Below are 19,603 nucleotides of genomic sequence, written 5' to 3'. Positions count from 1 at the left end.
AGAGAGACTCTAGCACGGCCCAAGAGATCTATCATCGACTTGTCGCAGTGAAACAAATCTGATCAGAAGCGGTCGTCCGCTTTCGCAGCCAGTGCCAACCGGCATGCGCTCGGAGTGGCCGTATTTTTCTCATCATTTGTCTCGCCGCGGTTGGATCGCCCACAACCATGTCTTCGACATCAAATCCGACATCCAACGACGACGGAGCAATCGTGGTCGAGATGGACAAGTTCGACCGCCAAAGCTCCATCGAGAAATCGGCTCCTCCACATGTCCCAGAGCAACCTGACGCGGCGCGCTTCTCGCTCTCTGGCGCCGGTCACATCTCCCTCGACGACGTCGAAGCAGTTGATGTACAGATACGCGATTTGGCTGTCACCGTCGACACCTCACCTTCGTGGTGGGACCCTGCAACCTACCCCGAGCTGGCAAAGTCAAAATTCAACCCTGAACCAAGCTCCAAAAATCTGATTTACCACGTTAATGCTTCCCTGCAACCGGGCACACTGACAGCCATCATTGGCGGTAGCGGTTCCGGTAAGACAACGCTGCTAAATACGCTATCGGAGCGCATGATCAGTGCGCGACTCGCCCAAAGTGGCCATATCACCTTCAACGGCAATGAGGGCATTCACAACGCGCGGCACGCCTATGTCATGCAGCAGGATATTCTCCTGCCCTCGCTGACTGTGCGCGAGACGCTGCAGTACTCCGCCGACCTGAGGTTGCCGCCTCCGACAACTGCTGAAGAGCGCGCTCGCATCGTGGAGGAGGTCATTCTGGAACTCGGTCTCAAGGAATGTTCCAATACAAGGATAGGAGATAGACAGCACCGGGGATGCTCTGGAGGCGAGAAGCGGAGAGTCAGCATTGGAGTTCAATTGCTGGCCAACCCGTCGGTTCTCTTTCTCGATGAACCGACAACTGGCTTAGATGCGACGAGTGCCTTTCAATTGATGCGCACGCTGAAGAAGCTGGCCACCAAGGGGCGAACCATAATCACCACCATCCACCAACCTCGGTCGGAAATATGGGATCTCTTCGACAACCTCATCATTCTCACCAAGGGAAGTCCGGTTTTCTCAGGCCCTGCAAAGAACTGCGTGCCATTCTTCGAGGGTCTGGGTTTCAAGCTGCCACCTTTTGTGAACCCTGCGGAATTCGTCATCGACATCGCTGCCATAGACAATCGCACGCCCGAACTAGAGCAGGAGACAACGGAACGGGTCAATCAGCTGAAGCAAGCATGGATTCACGAAAGCAAAGCGATTTTTGCGCCAACAGACAAGGCGATTGAAAGCACATCCACTGGGAAAAGCCCGACCTCCAAGACCAACAAACACGCATCGTACATCCGACAACTACGAGTCCTGACCAACAGAACATTCAAAGTCACATACCGTGACCCGATGGGCATGCTGGCATCAACAACGGAAGCGATTCTCATGGCACTCGTAACGGGTTACATCTTCTACAACCTACCCAGAGATCTCTCGGGTATCCGCTCCCGCCAAGGCGCGCTCTACACTGCGGCAGGCCTGCAGGGATACCTGACTCTGATGTTCGAGGTCTACCGACTTACGGTCGACATCCCAACCTACGATCGCGAGCACAGCGAATCATGCGTCGATGCCATCCCGTTCCTTTTCTCTCGCCGCTTGGCGCGGCTGTTCACTGAAGATCTGCCCGTCCCGTTCCTGTTCTCCATTATCTTCTACTTCATGGGCGGCTTTGAACGAGATGCCAGCCAGTTCTTTATCTTCTTCGCCATCACGGTGCTGAATCACTATATTGCCGTGACGTGCGCAATTACATGTGTCACGGCGTCAAGAAACTTTCCTGGTGCGAGTCTGATTGCCAACATGGTATTTACCCTGCAGAGCATGGCTTGCGGCATGTTCATTCAAGCGAACTCGATTCCAGTGTATGTGCGCTGGCTCAAATGGATCACATACTCGGTAGGTCCAAACGACAGAGCTTCCGACATGGCCTTGCTAACGTTGTCCAGTTCTACACTTTTGGCGCCTATTGTGGTAACGAGTTTGAGGGTTCGTTCTACAACTGCCCGGTTGATGGCGGGGCCTCGAACCCAGCATGCGTGCAGTACACTGGCCGATTCATTATGGAGTCCCTCGGGTTTCCGCAGAATTGGATATGGAGGCCCATTGTCGTGCTTGTTGCGTTTATCGTCTTCTTCTGCATCTTATCCGCCATCGGACTCCAGTACATTAAGCAAGAGATGACTATTGCTCGTGCTAGAGTCTCAGACACTGATTTATCAGCCGGCAAGGAGAAGATGAAGACGCATTCCATCTCCGAGATTCGCACTATCGACGTAGGGCTGGATGACTTTGCTCTAGCCTTGGACAAGAGGGCAGCTTCGGGCAAGACGCTACCAACCAAGACGATCCTTAATCCAGTGAGTACAACGTTCGAGGCAGGAAAACTCAACGTCATCATGGGTCCCTCGGGAAGTGGCAAGACGTCCCTTCTCAATGCCATGTCTTTGCGACTTCCCAGCAGCCTCAGCACGCGTTATAGGCTGTCGGGAAAGCTCACCTTCAACGACGCACAACCGTCCAACTCGGTCATTCGCTCGGTGTGTTCGTATGTCTGCCAGGATGACGACGCTCTCCTGCCGTCCCTCACGGTACGAGAGACGCTCCGGTTCTCTGCGGGGCTACGTCTTCCAGCCCACATGAGCAGCGACGAGAAATCCAAGCGTGCAGAGGAAGTCTTGCTGAAGATGGGTCTCAAGGACTGCGCGGACAACCTCGTGGGCAACGAGCTCGTCAAGGGCATCTCGGGGGGCGAAAGACGACGAGTCACCATTGCCGTACAGCTACTCAGCGACCCGCTCGTGCTACTACTGGATGAGCCGACGAGCGGGCTGGACGCCTTCACGGCTAGTTCCATCATGGAGGTCCTGCAGGGTCTCGCCAATGAAGGCCGGACGCTGATCCTGACGATTCATCAGGCGCGATCTGATTTGTTCAAGCACTTTGGAAACGTCTTGCTGCTTGCCCGTGGAGGATCGCCCGCGTATGCCGGATCGGCGACGGAGATGCTGCCCTACTTTGAGCGCCAGGGATTCACCTGTCCTGCTCACACTAACCCGGCCGACTTTGCGCTTGATCTCGTCACGATCAATCTGCAACAGGAAACAAGAGAGGCCGAGAGCAGGGAAAAGGTCGAGGCTCTGATCGGCGCATGGCAGAGACATGCAAAGATGCCTGCAGTCAAGACGACGGGAGAGCTGCCCAGCATCAACGAGAGCCAGGAGCATGAAGCAATCACTCGCTCATCAACTGCGCCGGCCAACGTTGGACACCCTCGAAAAGCCTTGGCTTTCAACAAGGCAAACCTCGCGACCCCAGCCGAGCTAGGCGCTCTCGTCCGCAAACGCGCCTCTTTCTTCGTCGCCTTCCCCCTCCTCGTCCACCGCGGCCTCATCAACTTCCGCCGCCAACCGCCGCTCCTCCTCGCACGCATCATGCAGGTCGTGGGCCTAGGCATCGTCCTCGCCCTCTTTTTCGCGCCGCTCAAGAACGACTACTACTCTGTGCAGAACCGCATGGGCTTCGTGCAGGAGATTGGCGCCTTTTACTTTGTGGGCATGCTGCAAAACGTCGCCGTCTACCCCGCCGAGCGCGACGTGTTCTACCGTGAGGACGACGACGGGGTGTACAGCGTTGAGGCGTTCCTGGCGGCGTACTCTGTGCTCGAGTTCCCCTTTGAGATTATCAGCTGCCTCATATTTGGCGTGCTCGCGGATTTGGCGGTGGGGTTCCCGCGGACGGTGACAATGTATTTCGTCTGCGTGTTTTCGTGCTTTGGCATCGTTTCGTGCGGTGAGTCGGTGGGCATCATGTTCAACACGCTCTTCAACCACACGGGGTTCGCCGTGAACCTCACGTCGGTGATATTATCTGTTGCCAACACGATGGCGGGTGTTCTCTCCATCGATATGCCGGAGCTGTTCAAGATCTTCAACTACCTCTCGCCCATCAGGTACGGGACGCGGGCTCTGGCGCCATACAGCCTAAGGTCGGTCACGTTCACGTGCGAGGACGGGCAGAGGCTGCCGGATGGACGTTGTCCGGTGGAGACGGGGGAGGACGTGCTGGAATTGTACAAGTTCAACGTGGATCCGAACGTCAACATTGCGGCATTGGCTGGGTGTGTGATTGTGTACCGGCTGGTTGCGTGGGCTCTATTGAGAGCTGCGCGGACGCGAATGGAGGGGCTGAAGAACAGCAAATGAGCGGATTGCATAGATACCACCAGTCTTTACGTCCATCATGATGATTTGCTGAAGAATGTTACCTTCGGCTTGGTGATGCCGTCGCTGTATCCTTACCCGTGATGCCGTACAATTTGGTGAGGTTTAACTCAACGCTCGAGTCCCACATAACATCCCAATTCGAATGATAAAGCTCCGATACAGGGGGCCGCAACGAATGGAAGCTATCCTGGATTCAGCCAAAGAGCCGAGCAGAGCTCAAACTTCAGCTTTATCGAATAGCCGAGGAGAAGCTGCAAGGAAGGCGATCCCACTGCCCGGTCAGCAACATCCCGGCCGGGTGGTAATTATGTGAAGCCAGCCGATTGAAGCCGACGAGGTCCCAATCCGGAAGCTGCACAACGCCTTTGAGCCCCGCATGAGGAGTTGAAGATTCGATGACTTGGAGATGAGTGGGCAGAAATCCCGATATCGTTATCAACCTGAGGTGAGGTATCCGCACCGTCATGCCGTCCATCGCCAGTTGCGATAGCGGCGCCGAAGGATCGGAGCTTTCGAGGTGCTTTTGAGTGCCATTTCGGATGAAACGGCGGGGAAATCGGGGGGAGACCATTGATTGACACGCCGTGCACTTATTCGTCCCATTTGTCATACTCATGGGGTAGCACACCACCGATGGACCCCGTCGCGTCTTCCTCCATGACTTCACCTCTTCATTCTCAAACTCACTCTCATCTTCACTCTCAACTCTCACTCACTCACATCAACTCCTCCCACCCCGCGCCCCCAAAGTTCTGCACACAAGTGAGCGGCAAACAGTATTGGCACATCACACAGCGTCGTTTCAATTGAGTGCTCACACTGCCGTTGATAGTCGCCATGTCGGAGAAGCTCCCCCTCGCGCACCCGGCGCCCGAGCTCACACCTCCGGAACCACGCCGCCGCCGGACCGCGTGGTGGTCCCTCATCCCCGCCGCCCTCCTTCTCGCCTACCTTCACAAGCCGTCTGCCTCGGCCATCCCGTTCCTCGGCCACGGCCATCACCGCGGCGCTTCTTCCGCCGCTAATGCCTGCCGCCAGGTCGACCCTCTCTTCCCGACCCAGAACTCGTCTGGCCTCACCCAGCTGGATTCATACCTCGACAGCCCCAAGTTCCGCAACGAGACCGTCGCCCGCCTCTCGGGTGCCGTCCAGATCCCCACAGAGTCCTTTGACAACTACGGCCCCGTCGGCGCCGACGACCGCTGGGACAAGCTTCTCCCCTTCTCCGCCTACCTCGCAAAGACCTTCCCCAAGGTCCACGACACCCTACGCCTCGAGCGCGTAAACACCCACGGCCTGCTCTACACATGGAAGGGTTCCGATGAGAGTCTCAAGCCCACCGTCCTCATGGCCCACCAGGACACCGTCCCCGTGGCGCCCACCACCATCGACAGCTGGACGCACCCGCCCTGGAGCGGTGCCTACGACGGAACCTACGTCTGGGGCCGCGGCGCCATGGACTGCAAGAACTCCCTCATCGGCATCCTCGAGTCTGTCGAGCTGCTGATCGACGCCGGCTTCTCCCCCAAGCGCACCGTAGTCTTGTCCTTTGGCTTCGACGAGGAGGTCTCCGGCGAGCGCGGCGCGGGACATCTCGCACCCTTCCTGCTAGAGCGCTACGGCAAGGATGGCGCCGCCATCATCGTCGACGAAGGATCCGGTTTCGACTCTCAGTGGGGCCAGACCTTTGCCATTCCCGGCACGGCCGAGAAGGGCTACATCGACGTCGAGGTCATCGTCCGCACTCCCGGCGGCCACAGCTCCATCCCGCCCGAGCACACCGGCATCGGCATCCTCTCCGAGCTCATCACGCACATCGAGGCGAACCTCTACGCTCCCGAGCTCATCTCCGGAAACCCGTACCTCGAGAAGCTCCAGTGTGGCGCCTCGTACGCGCCAGAGTTCCCTGACAACCTGCGCCGACTTCTCCCCGCCGACACCAGCAAGCAGATGTGCAAGAAGAAGACGGACCGCCTAGCAAAGGAGGCCGCCAAGGCCGGCCCGCAGGTCAAGTACCTATTCACCACCTCCGTGGCGACTGACATCATCGAGGGCGGCGTCAAGATCAACGCCCTTCCGGAGCGTGTCCGCGCCGTCGTCAACCACCGCGTCAACGTCGGCGACAAGACGTCCAGCGTGCAGGAGAAGCTCGCGGCCATTATGCGCCCCGTCGCAGAGAAGTACAATCTCACACTCCACGCCTTCGACGACGAGGCCGAGACGCCGTCGAGCATCACGCTCAAGGGCAATGATAAAGTTCTCGAGCCCGCGCCCGTGACACCGACGTCGGTGGAGGGCGTTACGCCGTATGGAATCCTGTCGGGCACCACGCGCGCCCTTTACGGCGAGGAGATTGTTGTTTCGCCGGGTATCATGACGGGTAACACGGACACCCGGTACTACTGGGACCTGACGCAGCACATTTTCCGCTTCCTTCCTGGATATGATCCTGAGAGCGACGAGTGGGCTGGTGTTCATACCGTTGATGAGAAGACTAGCGTCAAGGGCCACGTTAACCTCGTCAAGTGGTACACCATCTTTTTGAGAAACATTGATGAGGCCGAGTTTGCTTAAACTTTGTTGTACGGATGGGAGGAGTGACAAAGGTGAATCTGGCAGGTGATCCGTAGCCGATAGGCATAAGAATTGTAGGTGTTGAAAGATGTATAAAGAATTTGAAACTGTCAATAACATCACAGTATGCCTCGCATGCTGAACCAATAGCATTTTCTTCTCCGTGACGGAATGAATCACCGAGTATGAATAGATGACCATAGGCCCGTTGCGTATTTGAGAGCAGGTGCGATCGATAGGGCGGTGGGAAGCCCCTATACGGACCAGGAGTGCAATTATCCCTCCAAGGAAGCATCGCCCGTTGTAGACGACGGTCGAAAGGTATGATTTTGCCTCTAAAATTCTATCCTTAGAGTGCCTAGATGGGCAGCCTTGGGTGGCGAGCAGTCCTCAAAGTGACGCCATAGCGGGCAGCTTCCCTTTTTGAATATTTGTCTACTAGTAATTTTTGGTGATGGTATCATGCAACTCTCAGGATCCATCATCCTCATGACACTCCCTAGGTCCCAACTGCTACTATCTACTATCTCACCAATCTGAGTCTTGAGATCGAGAAGTCGCGAGTTCGAGCCGACCCTCGTATCAGATGTTTCCCCCTCGATCTCTCTCTTCTCTCCAGTATATCTACTCCAGGTAGTCGAAGTGAGTATGAGCTTGGGACAGACACTCTTGACATGCGTTCGCTTGATAGCGTTTTTTGGTAGATCTCTCTGACTCCCAGATCCTTTCATCTCCCTTCGTATTTTGGCATTATTGGCGACAGAACCTTGCTACCAAAGAAGGTTCCTGGAATACTTGTAAGAAAGCATGATCCATGGATTGCCTACTTTATATCATTGCGATCAGGCTATCTCTCCTCTCACAATGGGACTGTCAGATGTCCAATCTATCATCAACACGCATATTTCACTTCGGCTTGGACAAATCCTAGATACCTTAAGAGTTCTATCATCCGGACCGCCTGTCATAACTCCAGTCCCCACCAAACTGCATCATGGGTGCTAAAAAGTAGGAATGCCACAGCAATTACCATGTTTATTCAATCTGCAAAGTACGCACTTCTACTCGAGGCAGCTGGGTGTAAGGACGCTATTTCTGACGATTGGCCATCGTTTTCCGTTCCTCAGTCGGAAGACTACCCCTTTCTCTGTGTGCGGAAACGCACTTTCAACTGTCTGACCTACACTTTATATCGCTTCGCTCTTCCGGGACTCTGTAGCATTAGACACGACATAAATGGCCCACACGCTCGCTGCACATTCAGCCTGCACCCTGGAAGGCACATCTTTGCAAAAGTACTCCCGAGCTCTCTACAAGTTGAACTAATAGTTGTTGTTTACATACGCCTCTGGGACCTCGAAGTCTAGCTCGCAAATTCTCGTGTGTCTTGCTCCTTTGGTTCGTTAGGGAATGAGTTGCAGCTTTTCATACGGCAGACTAACGGGTTCCACAAGATATTAACAGGCTCATGGCTGACTACAGGTTAGCAAAGTATTTCCAAAGAGATCTCCAAAAGGAGGTCTTGTCAATTTCGTGTTCATTGCACGCATTGGGGCGCGTAATGTCACAATCGACAAAATGTCCAAGACGGAGTTCAAATGCATTAAGGGAAACAAGATGCGACTCAAACATCCGGCAAGACTTAGAAATCAAGGACCAGTCTATTGGCCATCCATTGGAGTGTCTTCTGTATGTAGTGGTGCGATAGGGGGTGAGTTCTCGGTGGCTGCAATCCACTTTATACAAACTCAGATTCACATTGCCCAGGATGTTGGCATCTATAACGAACAGAAAGATATAACAGACCTCTATCAAACTAGCAGATTTGCAGTCCAAGACAGAATGCTCCGGGAAGACTTTGCAGGTTTTCGAGCGTTTTGATTTGCCCTTTTGAGAACAACAACCGCTAGTACAATAGAACTCAATCCCAGCATTCAAGCCTTTGACAATGCCGATGACAGCAGCGCAGATCGATAATCATGAGAAGAGGATGCTGCAGTACTACGCGAGTACTCTCGGGCCGTTGATTTCGCATCATGCAGTGAAAGCAACATATCAATCACATGCCCCTTGGCTCCTTTGACACATTCTCTCTCCCTCCCTACCTCGGGCTAACAAAGAACGGCAAGTGGTATGATATTCGAAGAAAAAAAAGCTTCACGCCTTCGTCAAATGAACCGCAGCCAGAGTCTGGGCCTAGCCGCATAGCTTGAGAAAGGGAATTTGTTGAGGCGTTGTCTCGAAACACCATACATTCAAAAAGTCAAGACAATAATGCACCACACAATCTTTTGCTCGAAAAGCAAATTACACGCCGAGCCCGCACTCTGGACACTTTTGTCTGTGCATTCAAAACCCACACTTGGCAAGATCCAAGCAGAAATAACCTTCTACATTACTGTCTCGAGTTCTGTTGGCTTTTGCAACAAGGCGTGCCCGGGAACAAAAGTAACGTTACGGGTCTTACACGAGAACGAGGAATCATGGATGCATACTTGAGATATCAAATCACTATAATTCGCCTCTCCCAAAGAGGAAACAATATTTTGAGAGCTCGTCGAGTCATCCGAACTGCGTATCAGGCGCCAAAGAAATGAACTGCTTCAGCTCGAACCATTGAACTCTGATAAACCTTGTGTCTCAAAGCACTCGAAAAGACGCCGGTACTGCACCGCCCCCTGATTTACTCTGTAAAGCAAGCGACGCCTACAGAGTACATCTTTGAGCAAGCACACCTCTATGTTTAGGCAAAGATAAGCAAGATATCCCATACACTGTTCTGGACAGATAAACCCCAGTGATCACCAGTCTTTGGGTCTCACATGTCGAACCTCGGACTAGCTGGCAGCCTGTAAAACCGGGAACCTGAAGGGGGAGGGAACGCTTGATCATGGGCTGGCATCTGCTTGGTCGTGTGGTTGTCTAGCAAAGCCAATGGGTTGTGTCTCTTGCTCGCCGTCGCTGATTGATCGTCTGTGATCCGTTAATTAGTTTCGTCCCGCTAATGGGAGAGACATTGCTAGTGGAGAGTGACATGGTGAATGGAACGCCTGGAATGGCGCGCTGAAGAACTGGTTCGTCTGCAGGGGTGGCACTGGGCGGTTCCATTCAATACATTGGTATCAGGCATCGTTCATCGTCCTGTGAGGTCAGTCTACCAAAGATTTGAGAAGCGAGAAGCTGGTGGATACCGAGATGTCGGTCATGCCGATTAGATCCTGTAGACTGCGGGAGATCTCCGTACGCTGCGAGATTCAGACGGGGGGAGGTGAGATATCTGGGCAGAAATCCACTTCGGAAACGAGGACTTGCAGCCACTCCTCTCCAAGAATGTTTCTGCATGTCACTAAAGACAAATAGACTGGTAATGATGACGGGCAGCGATGCGGTGAGGCCAGGTTCCGAACCAGATTTAGGCACCTGGGAACTTGCGGATGACTAGTTTGCGTAGACACCACCCTCGTGAACGAGCTAGATCTGACCTAGACAAGGTTAGTGGCGAAGAGGCGTGCTCGGGCTTGCCTGTCTCTGCCCAAAGGTGGAACTCTGGAGAAACAAATATGAGGCCCTCACCGCACTTCTCTGAACGTTTCAATGGCAAAATAATGGCCGAAAGCCGTGTTGCGGCCCAGAGTACAGTGGTTCGGAGCGTAGTCGGACGTTCATGTCGTGACAGTTGGTGAGCTTTGGCGGGGTAAACGTAGTCGAGGCGATGTCAAATGCAAGGAACTCCCCTCCCCCGAAGACCTGGAATCGGCATGTTCCCTACAATGCGTCGACGTGTTTGGGTTTCCGGGTCTAGGCTGCTTGGACGTTGGACACCGCCTTTTCCCGCTGGGTCAGTCCTGTGAAAGATGTCGGCCGTCAGAAACACCTTTCAGATCTAGACAAACAAGGAGCCCTGCGTTGTTTCTTTATGTCCGAGGAAAGGGCACTAATTGTCGATCTAACAAGGCTGTGCGATGTAGGTCGAACACTGGAATGCGAGCAGTCAAGCGTTGATGGAGGTGGTTGGCCAGCAGGCAATCGATTGCATTCTGTGGGGGGCCAGCTGACTTCAAAGCTATCCCTGTCGTCTTGCGCCTTGCGACTGTGAGTCGCCTCTGACGCGGTCTGGATGCTGGCTGAGTGGGAAGTAGGAAGAAACAAGGTTCATTGTCTAGGGATGGCTGTATACTCGGCAATGATCATGCAAGAGCTGGAGCACTTGTCTAGACGGTCGGGATGCGAATCTGCAGTTTTTGCTGCCTGTAGGATGTCATTCAGCGGCAGCTGGAGAAGAAGGCTGGTTCGCGCCAAACAGAAGTTTGCTACTCTGTGTGTTTGGGCCTGGCTCGAGGTTGGTTTCAATCTCGGTGTTAACGGCAGCTCGCGAGCCCTAACAAGATAGATCGGACGGTCTTGCCGCTAGATTGGCATCTGTCGCCCCGACGGAACGCTTGCCCAGGAACGTGGTGCGCGCGATCTGGCGGTGTGATGTCGCATCCGAACTTTGAGGCACTGGCCGTCTTGAGATCCCTTTCGCTCCCGCAAGCGCATTGCCCCAGTTGTATGGGTAAAATGGACCACTGCTCGAGCACGCAAGCCATCTGTATCCGTTGGAGGTATCCGTACGGGCACTGGATGCGTGGGAGAGGGTTGATGACGAGCAGCAGAACATCATAGCTGACGCGGTGCATGAGAGGCCCGGAGACATGGACATGCTGGCACGCAGGCATCTAGCTTGTTGGCTGCAAAACGCTTCGAGCGTGGGGCTGTGGTCAATCTCCCGCAACTTATTGACTTGATCCTGTCACTGCTGCCAGCATCAGCCTGCATTGCAGCGTATTCAGTTGATATTCAGAGGTGACGCGCCTTGATCAATGATCTAGCAATCGCTTCAGGCTTGAGTCGCAGCAAGCATGAGCTCGACGGGAGCAAGTGAGGCAATCGTCAAGAGGACTTTCTGTCTCTGATGAATCATCCACTTGTTGGGCCCCCTTGGGAAAATCCCCGAGTCTGCAGCGGACATCTCTCTGCAGCGGCATGGATGGTCTCAGGTTGCTCTCCAACAAGGACCCCTTTCGGTTGAGGATGGAGACGCACGAAGGGCCAGCGGACGAACCAGAGCAAGATGCCTGCCGGGCATCGAGGACACAGAAGCAACAAGCCCCCCCACAGCCTTAGTGCCAAAACCACAGCCGCCAAGGGCAAGGAAGGTGAATCGCAAAACGAGTCGAATGCGCACCAATGAGTGGAGGGTTGCGGCTGTCTCTCGGAGGGTGTGGTGGAAAGTACTGTCATGTATCTTTTTCGCTTTCCCTTTTCCCCCGCTACTGACAATTTTAGCTAGATCGACTTCCTCTCCCCTCCATTTCGACAGGCATGGACAAGGAATGGTGCTGTTGGCCATGGATCTAGGGTCGACGTGAGTTAAAGTAGTGCCCCGTCGGAGACAGAGTACTGTGTATGAGAAGTCGAGAAGTGAGTTCTTCGGCTGAGCCTGGTCATGGGAGGAATGCAAGCCGATTATTAGAGAGCAGTCCTTGAGTTATGTGCAGCCATTTGCTCAGCGTGTACGTGTACGTAGGCCGAAGGGCTTTGTGTAAGTGAAAAAGACACCGGTCATGGAGCATGGGAACGCAGATGACAAGCAGGTAGGTAACTATGTGGGTGGATTAGCTGCAAAATAAATAGCCCCTCGCCGAGTCGCCGCATCATCTGCGCCCACATAGGCCCTGCAGGAAGGCCTTGAATTATCCGTACCGTTGCTCAGGTACCACCGGAGAGGGGGCAGATCACAGTATCGAGATTCCTTGAGCAACCAGTAATCATGATCCATAGTCCATACATACCCAGCGTACGGATACATGTGTCCATCCACACTGACACGGTAGGTAAGGTGGTGACTCGAGGCCCCGAAGGTGGTGGTGGTGGACAAGCGGGTAGAGAAGGTCGATTGGCATCGATTGCGCACTGATGATGATCCAATGTTGGTGGAGACCAGCCGTCGACGGCACGCACCGTCTCGAAAGTCAAAAGGCGACGGGAGGTAGCCAGATCCGACAACGGGCCAAGCCTTGCGCTCGGGCGGCACCCTTCTCCGCCTTTGTCGTCGTCACTTTATTTGCTCCTCTATTGTCGTCTCAAGTTAAACGGGGTCGGTTGTCGCAGAGTCTCACAACGTTCAAGTGATGAAAGAAACTCGGCGATGCTCGGATAGTGATCGGCTGCCCGCTGCCATTGCCCAGGAGCAGCGCTGTTAATGCTGTTAGGCTGACTTGGTCTCGTCCGCACGGCACGGAGGTTGTCGTACTCACATGTATGTGATATGTGACGATAAGCTGGGGTTGGTTAAGCAGCAGAGGGTCGAAGCGTAACTAGGCGCAGTATCATTGAGAGCATCCTATGAAAGCCTTGCTCGGAAAGGACATGGGCCGCGCCAGTGGCGAGACAATAGACTGTTGACTGGGTTGGCCTGGAGGTCGTCTGGGTCAGCCTCGGCCAACCAGGGATCCCATGGCTCTGGAGTACCGAATTAGGCAATCCGAGACATGCCTCTATCAGATTACCCAGTATGACCGGCCGGGAGAAAGTCCAAGTTGACCTCCATGAGCGAGTTTAGCCGGAGCTAAGACCGTGTGTAAGTGCATACTGTATTCGTACGCATGTCTTAGCCACTCGTCCTGTCCGCGATGGCAGAACTACTGGATTCGTCTGGTTGCTTGGAGTAGTGTCGCGACTTGATACGCGTGCGAAAACGAAAGAAAAAAGTTGGAGTCTTGACCACAGCGGCGACGACAGGAGGGGGTGGTTTGTCCAGTCCGCTCTTCCAAAGGTAATGGGAGCACAGGTGATGCTGATTCTGTTGAGCCGTGTGGCCCTCTCAATGGCCAATAACCATGGCATCGCAAAGCGGCCAACTTTGTTAGAGATTTTTCCGACGCAAGCCCCGAGGAATAGAGCGAAGGGACGCATTGCGATGAGATGCAACCACAATGCCTGAGTCGTCAAACAGGGTATGTGGGGAGGATTGAGATGCACCAATGGCTCCGAACCTTCTGCTGCCTTACCCTGGCACGGATATTTAGTTGATCGATAGCGGATGCGAGACAGCCAGGGCATGAGCATCATCGCTTAGGAATGTCACGGCCCTCCTGAAGCTAGTCGTTGAAGTAATCCAGTGGTTGTTTACGGGCTCTTGTACTCTGCCGCTAGGGATATGATGGATTCTAGAGCAGCATACGGATGTTGAGGTGTAGAACACGAGGGAGGCAGAGGTTGTGGACTCGGATGGCTCGCTTTGCAGTGTCTAGGCAGGCAGGTGAACCACGTTCCTAGCTAGAGCGGACGACAGAGCAGAGCCGAATCTAGTTCGAATATCTGTGCTTTGGTGCGAAGTATAGATCATCGGTCCAGACTCTATGTAGAGTACTGTAGTCGTATGGGATTCCGACTTGTCCGATCATGGCCAATACGAAAGACAAAGGTTCGAGGGGCCCCAAGTCCCCTGTCCCATGTGCCGGGCGTGGGGGCAGGCTCGCGTTGCACCGGCAGATGGTCGCTAACACTCCATCAGCATCAGGGCCGTGACGGACGGGACACGAGAGAAGGTCAAACCTTGGAGAAGCGATACCCATGTGGTCGCTCTGTTTGAGTTTGGAATTAGTATCTCATTCTCGCATTTGACGTTGATGGCAGTGGATACCGTGTGGGGAGTTTGACGAAAGTGAGAGTTTAGGTCGTGCCGTGACCTCCATTGTCAACGTGTGCAGGCTCAGGTCAACAAAGGCACCAGGTCCTCTGTACGGATAGGTGTTCATTCTGCGCATGCGTATCCGTAGACCGTTGCACCAATGGAAGGGGTCTCGGTCAACCGCCGATGGATGGGGCTGGGCAACAGGACCGTAATGTCGTCTTCTTGCCCGGTCATGAGAGCTCGGGAGTGTCCGGCACAAAATGCGGAGTTTTCTCCGGCGAGGCAGATCCACCTAAGATACCGACAGTGTACCTACCTACCTTAAGGTCAAGAGCACAGGATCACGAGGATGGATAAAGCTGTCTTACGCGACGCCCCTTGGCAAGCAGGCACAGATCTCTCTGCTTTCCATTCCGTAAGTGCTTGGCCTGCCTTGGAACCCGGGAGAGAGCCCTTTCCTCGAACTATGAAGAAAGGCATGGACCTTCCATTCGTAGGAAGACAGGATGGTGCGTGCAGGTTGAGCTTGGAGGAAGGAGGGATCCTGGCTGAGGTCCAGTGGGAGCACGGGAAGGCACAGCCATGTCTGCTTCGTGAACCGCCCACCTTGGTGCACAGACGACCGGGAAACGACTACGAATAGAGGGGCCCGGTGACCAGTGGTGGCAGGATGGCAGATGGGAAGAGGAAGGGACGCACGGAATACCAGGGACCTCTTACCTTTCTTACTTTAACCTCAACGGATGTAGTGGAAGGCACCTCGCAAAAGTAAGGTACGGGTGTGCCTACAATAATACCTTGGGTACTCATTTTAGTAAGTGCACCAGATATCGTCCCTTCCTGCCTTTGCCCCATACCTTCCATGCATGCATTGTGTTCCTTACCTAAGGTACCTACATAGTATACCACAAGGTACGGAGTACTAAGGCAAGTGGTGGAGGAGGTACTTTGGGGCCTGGGAAAGTCCGGGTCGACCTCTCACCTCACCTCATGCAGAGAACACAGGCAAACCTCAGGCTCACTCTTACTTGTCTGAGCAATTGCCCGAGGAATTGCAGTTTGACCTCGGTGGTGCCACAGACTTTACCTTAACTTCCATTGACTCTCTTTTCAATCCGAAGCACTTACAGGCTACAGCATCGACACCAAACTATGCTGCAATTCCCCCACGGGCACTTACACCATCTTTAGACGAGAGGGTTTCTGAGAGACGCATGGATTGGTCCCAGGGACCCCCCATCAACTGTCAGGGTCGTGCCCACTACGTGCTGGGCCCTGCAAGATTGGACTCTGAGGTTTGAACACACCGGGGGAGCCACTAACAGTGAATGCAACAGGCTAACATCGCCCTAGATCATCGCCCTAATTGAACATGGAGTCTACGGATACTTCCACTTTCCCGATATGTCGACATCTTCCCTATGTTTCGTTATCCAGGCTCTCATCACTCTACGCATATTTCGTACGGATAGACTCCAGCCTCCGTGCGGCCTGCCCCCGTGCTCCAGCGCCCCCATACCTCCGAACCCTGGCGGCCCGCAGTCATTCGATGAGGTGCCGACCTTCTAAGTTCTCGATTCGTTTCCGCCGGCAATAGACCACCAACTAGGCGAGACGCCGGCCAAGACTGCTCGCCAATACCATGTCTCTGTCACCACTCGATCCTCACGAATATACCCAAGACAATACGCAGCAAATCCTCCCTGGCAAGCCCTCCCACAAGGTACCCATATCCCGAACCTGAACTTGCACCCTAGTCTCGATGCCGACGAACAGCCACATTCAAGACGACGACGACGGCCACGACGACCACGAACGCACAGTACTCGGAAAAAGAAACAAGACGACGAACAACATCAGAACAGCACCAACCTGATCATGTTGAAGCCCCGGCCACTAAGCCAGAGCCAGCCTCCCACGCAGCCCGGCCCAGCGCGCCGCATCTGCATTGCAGCTTGCTTGCAGTGACAGGGCGCCATGGCACCAACCAGAACAACGCAACAAGACTTCTGCCGCTCCCGACAAGTTTCAATCTGAGGCGAACCCTCTTCCCCCCCCGGCTCCTACATCTCAGCCAGCCATACCTGCATACATTGGTATACTCTTCTCCTTCACATTGCCAAACTGACACATCGCCATGCATCGTAAGCTTCCATGGCTCATTACTGGTTTTCCAAACTGCTGCGAACCCCGCGGCGCCCCTAGTCCTGACACTCGTTCTCTTTGGGCGGCGACTTGTCTCTGCCTAAAGGTTTCCCCTACCAGAGCTGACCTGCAAAGCTGAGGCGCTTTCGACGCCCTGTCTGGGCTACATTATCTCTTAGACCTTGCCGTGGTTGGCTCACGACCACGCGATGGATCGAGGTACATGCCATGGCAGTCGAGATGGCGCTGTGTTCCCCCGGCTCTTTGCGGCTCGCCTTGCCTTCCTTCACGGCGCGCCATCTCGGCCGACAGGACCACAGACTCTTCGTGTCTGTGACCCTGACTGGATCTCCAGACTCCATGCCATCCATCATGATCCTCACAGACTCCGACACACCATGCCATGGATGCCACTCACCCACGGTTCCACGGTCGTCCCACCCCCACCCACGAATGGCTCCGCGCACAGCACCGGCCAGTCACGCCGCACATCGCTCACCAGCTCTTTGCTGATTCGCCAACCGACGATAGACTACTCCGCCCCGTCTCTTCACCTTGACAGTTGACTCTGACCAGAGCCCGTCGTCTTTCCAAATCCAGCCGCCTGCATATGCAGTGACAGGCCTCAGAAGCATGACCTTGGGTCTCACAGTCCACCATGATATCATGGTACAGAGACTTCTCCTACGCTTCGCTGCCCCAACGCCCATGGACAAGTACCGACCAACGCTGGCTCAATTCGCTTTGTGCCCGAAATGGAGCAAACCACCGTGATCCCATCTCTGCCCTGGACTCTCGTCTCGCTGGGTCCTGACTCCTGCACGACTAATACATACGGCTTACCATAGGACAAGGTTGAAGGTGCCCTTATTACTCTTAGCCTCTCGCACAGTACCTAATAGTCTGGACTCTTGAGTCCTTCACTGTTGGAGCCCCCCCTCCCCCGATGTCCATCTCCGAGTTTCTCTCCATCTCCCCACTCTTCTTGACACAACGCGACGCGATCCCAAGCAATGATGCACCCTCCTTGTCAGGTTTGTCTCGCATCGTCCCGGTCAATTTTCTTCACCTTCATGGCGGCTGTCGGCCGATTGCCATGTCTTCGTTCCGCCAACGGAACCAGTCCAAGGCGCAGGAGCAATACGGATAGATCCATTGCGATTTCAAAAAACCGGCCACTTAGCTGGCCTGAACTTGTCGACTCATGAGTCGTGCGAATTGACGATCGACTGTCGGTCGCCGGTCCCCTCTTGGTCTCGTCATGGTCAATACTGACCAGCCTGCAGAAAAGACAAACGGGCTGTCGTCTCTCACTTTTCACTCTTGTTAGTGTAGGAAAGAATGGTTTTCTTGCTCACTTCGTCTCAAGCAGTCGAGGTGGAGTCTCCGCGATACAACATGGCCGCGCATGACTTGAGCCCAAGGACTCAAGGAGTCGACGCACAGTCCAGCTTTCTGGCCAAGCCAGCTTCTGGTCAAAGCCAAAAGAAAATCTACGACGGCGAATCACAGCTCTTGACACCATCGTGGGGTGGTGTCGTGCGGGTAGCGACTTGCAGTACTTGAGGGTACCTTGCTGTCACTGGCAAGGGTTGTCGGCCATATTGCGCTAGCAACGACCGGGGCTGATGGAGGAGTCAGGAGGGGCCCGGCGAGATGTGGGAGCGGCGGACAGGACGTTGGCGAGAGAGAGAAAGAGAGAGAGACTGAGAAAGGCACCCATTTTCTCACTCTTTCTTTCTCTCCTCGTCTCTCTGTCTTACGTCGCCTGTTCACGCCTACTTACTCTCCTCTCTGCTTCTCGACGACGGTGAGCACCAGTCCTTGTAATTAGTACGCCGTACGGAGTACTGCACAAATGTACCTATCGCAGATAGAGGAGAGAGATGCTGTCAAGGATGCCCCGAAATCCACTTGTCATCCACCGTCGACAAGAGCCAAGCTGACAGCGATTCGGTTCGTGTCTTTTCTACGATTATCCGTACATACAGTAGAACTCCATACGGAGTACCCTCGTCGTTATACGGTGACCACTGGGCTCTTTAATTAGCATGGCCTTCCTTACGGCACTGACGGCACAGATAGGGACTGCCCTGGGGGCGGAGGAGCAAGGAAGCTGGCAGCAGAGAGCATCAAAACCCCGGCTGTCGTCTTGGCACAAGTCGGTGCGACGTGAGACCTCACCACCACTTCGCTGCTCACCTCACATCCCACACCGTCCTTATCCGCCCGTGTTCACCCATGTTCGCCCATCCATCGTGTGGGTACTATGTATTCGTACGGAGGCTACTGGCAGGCAGACAGTCTTGTTTCCCATGCTCCGTATGAAGTATCCGTACCCCCATCCCATGGGCCATTCATTCTCGCACCTTGCTTGAGGGGAGCTACCCAATGTGCTAGGGGGCCTTAGTGCGTATGGGAGAAACATCGATTCTCTGCATGTCTTCCCTCATTCACCTCGAGACCCTGTCGCCGTCCCGACTTCCCACCCACTAGGAGCGCAGCTATCTGCAGATATGTATATGCATATCCCGCCCCTCGAAGCGGCTGGCCCCATATCCTGTCGTCCAACGACCCTCTTTCTTTTCCCACTTCGTCTCGACGACAAGCTGGTTCCCAAATAAGACCCAGCGATCATCTCTCCACCCCATCTCAGCCCCTCCATTCCACGTCGGCTTTCCCAGTGATCAGCCTTTCCCTTCTTCTTGAGCGGACCGCAACGGTCTTGATCTTCAGAAGACTCCTCGCCCGCTTCCCTGTCTCATGTATCTCGACATTGGTCACTTGTCCTCGAGAGAGATATCATTTGACTGCCGTCCTTTCTTTTCCTCCCTGCTCGACCTCACACACCATTCGACATCCCGTAGCTCTCACCAGACTCAACGATTGATCGACAACTCAGGCCGTCCAGATTCTATCCT

The 19,603-nt window shown here is 54.4% G+C and overlaps 4 protein-coding genes across 4 annotated transcripts; 3 read left to right on the top strand and 1 right to left on the bottom strand.

Moving 5' to 3' along the window:
* Window positions 1-167: 167 nt before the first annotated feature.
* Window positions 168-4,264, top strand: CCOS01_11401 (ABC transporter; the record flags this gene model as incomplete). The annotated part of the gene is made up of 2 exons (XM_060459554.1): window positions 168-1,958; window positions 2,009-4,264. 2 exons carry the CDS (start codon window positions 168-170, stop codon window positions 4,262-4,264), a joined length of 4,047 nt encoding a protein of 1,348 aa, XP_060310286.1.
* Window positions 4,265-5,122: 858 nt separating this feature from the next.
* CCOS01_11400 (peptidase family M20/M25/M40) lies at window positions 5,123-6,859 on the top strand (the record flags this gene model as incomplete). The annotated part of the gene is made up of 1 exon (XM_060459553.1): window positions 5,123-6,859. One exon carries the CDS (start codon window positions 5,123-5,125, stop codon window positions 6,857-6,859), a length of 1,737 nt encoding a protein of 578 aa, XP_060310285.1.
* Window positions 6,860-11,266: 4,407 nt separating this feature from the next.
* Window positions 11,267-11,398, bottom strand: CCOS01_11399 (uncharacterized protein; the record flags this gene model as incomplete). The annotated part of the gene is made up of 1 exon (XM_060459552.1): window positions 11,267-11,398. One exon carries the CDS (start codon window positions 11,396-11,398, stop codon window positions 11,267-11,269), a length of 132 nt encoding a protein of 43 aa, XP_060310284.1.
* Window positions 11,399-16,891: 5,493 nt separating this feature from the next.
* Window positions 16,892-17,248, top strand: CCOS01_11398 (uncharacterized protein; the record flags this gene model as incomplete). Its single annotated transcript, XM_060459551.1, has 1 exon — window positions 16,892-17,248. The coding sequence occupies one exon, from the start codon at window positions 16,892-16,894 to the stop codon at window positions 17,246-17,248; it is 357 nt and encodes a 118-aa protein (XP_060310283.1).
* Window positions 17,249-19,603: the final 2,355 nt, after the last annotated feature.

This window comes from Colletotrichum costaricense, assembly GCF_030867565.1.
Source record: "Colletotrichum costaricense strain IMI 309622 chromosome Unknown Scaffold_12.1, whole genome shotgun sequence".
NCBI lineage: Eukaryota > Fungi > Ascomycota > Sordariomycetes > Glomerellales > Glomerellaceae > Colletotrichum > Colletotrichum costaricense.
The sequence above is the reverse complement of the archived record's forward strand: the minus strand, read 5'-3'. Positions and strand labels throughout refer to the sequence as shown.